The sequence below is a fragment of the Buceros rhinoceros genome, unplaced genomic scaffold (genome assembly GCF_000710305.1).
Source record: "Buceros rhinoceros silvestris isolate BGI_N320 unplaced genomic scaffold, ASM71030v1 scaffold17440, whole genome shotgun sequence".
Classification (NCBI taxonomy): Eukaryota; Metazoa; Chordata; class Aves; order Bucerotiformes; family Bucerotidae; genus Buceros; species Buceros rhinoceros.
The window spans coordinates 12079-14214 of NW_010391465.1; the positions used below are offsets into that span (position 1 = coordinate 12079).

At 39.9% G+C, this 2136-nt stretch overlaps 1 protein-coding gene across 1 annotated transcript in view; it reads left to right on the top strand.

The window, feature by feature from the left end:
- The first annotated feature begins 724 nt into the window (after positions 1 to 724).
- VSIG1 (V-set and immunoglobulin domain containing 1) overlaps positions 725 to 2136 on the top strand; it is a 20623-nt gene continuing 19211 nt past the window's right edge. Inside the window, exon 1 of the mRNA XM_010141848.1 lies at positions 725 to 773. Coding sequence (XP_010140150.1) covers positions 725 to 773 — 49 coding nt within the window. The remainder of the gene's footprint in view (positions 774 to 2136) is intronic.

The following is a 2136-nucleotide window of genomic DNA, read 5'->3' on the forward strand; positions in this document are numbered from 1 at the left end:
CTGCTGCAGCTTCTCTATGTAAACCAGATATTAATGCTTAAATAAAAATCAATATATTCACCCTGTCATTTTGTGCTAGTAGCATCCAACTTCACAGATTAAAACTAGATGAAACAGATTTTATTATTAGTTTAGAAGCTAACTTTTATTTTATCTTTATTTCAGTGCGTTATCTTATTGATGAGTTCAATACAGAAATTTCAAGGCAATCATAAATCCCACGTAATCATCCTGTATAAAACAGTATGAGAAATACGTTTTAAAATGAAAATGTACTAACAACGTACTATCTCCACATGCCCAGTTTTAAAAAGAAATTATAGAATTAACAGGAAATAAAGAATATTCCTCCAAGACTGGTAATCAGTTGGACTGTGAAGTGCCGTCACAAATACTTTTCTTGTACTCAGTGGAAGAACTTTTGTAGGCGAATACTGATGGACTGTGGCAAAAGTGGGAGAACCTGGGCTCCTCTGATTCAAAGGTTTATTATTAACAAAACTCTCGGTTGCTTGAACCCCACAAAATGGTTTCAACCGAGCAGTCACGCCACTAGTCGGAGAAAGGCACACATGTGATAAAGGAGGAGAATGAAAAAGCTTATTGACGTGTTGATACACACCTGATAAGGAAAACAAAAACCCACTTGAAAAAGAGTAACAGTTGAGTTTTAGTTGAAGTCAGAAGCAGCATCTGGTCTCTTTTCCCTCCCTGTGTCAAGAAGATGTTTGCAACAATGCTGGGGATATTTCCAGTTCTAGCCATCCTTACAGGTAAGAATAACAAACTGATCGAAATAGCACTGGCATAACAGAACCTGTTGAACTAAAAGAGCAGGTGAACCTGACTGGCAAACTAGGAGAACGTTCAGGATTTGTTCCAGGGTGGGATGAAAACCTCGGCTATAATGCTGTGCCACTTTGTGGGAATCAGCACAGCCCACTGACTGGGAAGAGTGTTTTGGACGTAACAGAATTTTAGCTTTGGTAAATGAATGCTTTGTTCTAAAGCCAGGAAGAGGCAAAGAACTCTCACGTAGAGCACTGGGGTCTTTCAGCTGTTTCAAAGTTTGGTTTTCTCACATTCGGCTTTTGCCTCCCCTCGATCACAGCCCTAGGAAATGCTGCCTTGATCCCCCAACACCCCCCAAATTTTTTTTTTGGGGGGGATGCTGAGCTTTGCAACTAATCCTTTGGCTTTCCCTGAAATTAAGTGAGGGCGTAATACCTTGTGGAATCTAGGAGTTATATAGTGTATTAAAGATTATGTATATTATTCACTGGGCTCAGCTTTACTTTTGATACATACAGGAGCAGACATTTTAAACCTAATGTTCCGTGGAGATGAACAGCCTCTGTATCCACTAAAGAAAACAGAAGTTAGTTTCCACATTCTTTTTCAGTATGGAAATAGATGGTTTGGATGCCAGAGAAATACTTTAAATAGTTGCTCCTGGTGTTTCAACGTTATCTCTCTCACACACACACACGTAGATTTTTGCCTTAGCAATGAAAAGTAATTCAGAGATAAGACCAAAACAATGTCCTCTAAAGTTCTGGATTTAAGACTAGCAGTGTGTCCATACTGATGGGCACTGCTGACAGGGGGTTTCTGCAGCAGCAAGGAAAAGATCAGCAAATTTGGATTTACTTCAGGAGCATTGAAAACCGCACGGGATTTCTGTGAAAGTGAGTGACTCCCTATTAACTGCAGCAAGGAAACAGTCTTACCGTAATGCTGATGAGTAAAAGACATGGATCAACTGTTTTTAACTAGTTACGGCCCTGCTCACGCTAGCTTTTTTCACTGAGTTACTCTCACGTGGGTTTTTTTCATTGAAACCAGAAGGTCTGTATGTATGAAATGGGATTATGAGTTTGAAACTGTAAACAGTGAACTAAATGCAAAGCAAAACGTCCATTAACTTCCGTGAGGAGGGAACAGGCTCTGCGGGTCCAGTTCCCTCCATTTGCAGTCAAAAGTTCGATCCCACAATTAGGGATGGCTTTGCTGGACAATGGAAAATTGATAGGTTCGGGCTTTATAGTTCTACTAGAGCAAAGCCTACTTCAACCAAATGTATAGCTTCAAAATACACAATTTCACGGGAACTAGAATGCTTTGTGGAGTCATTCC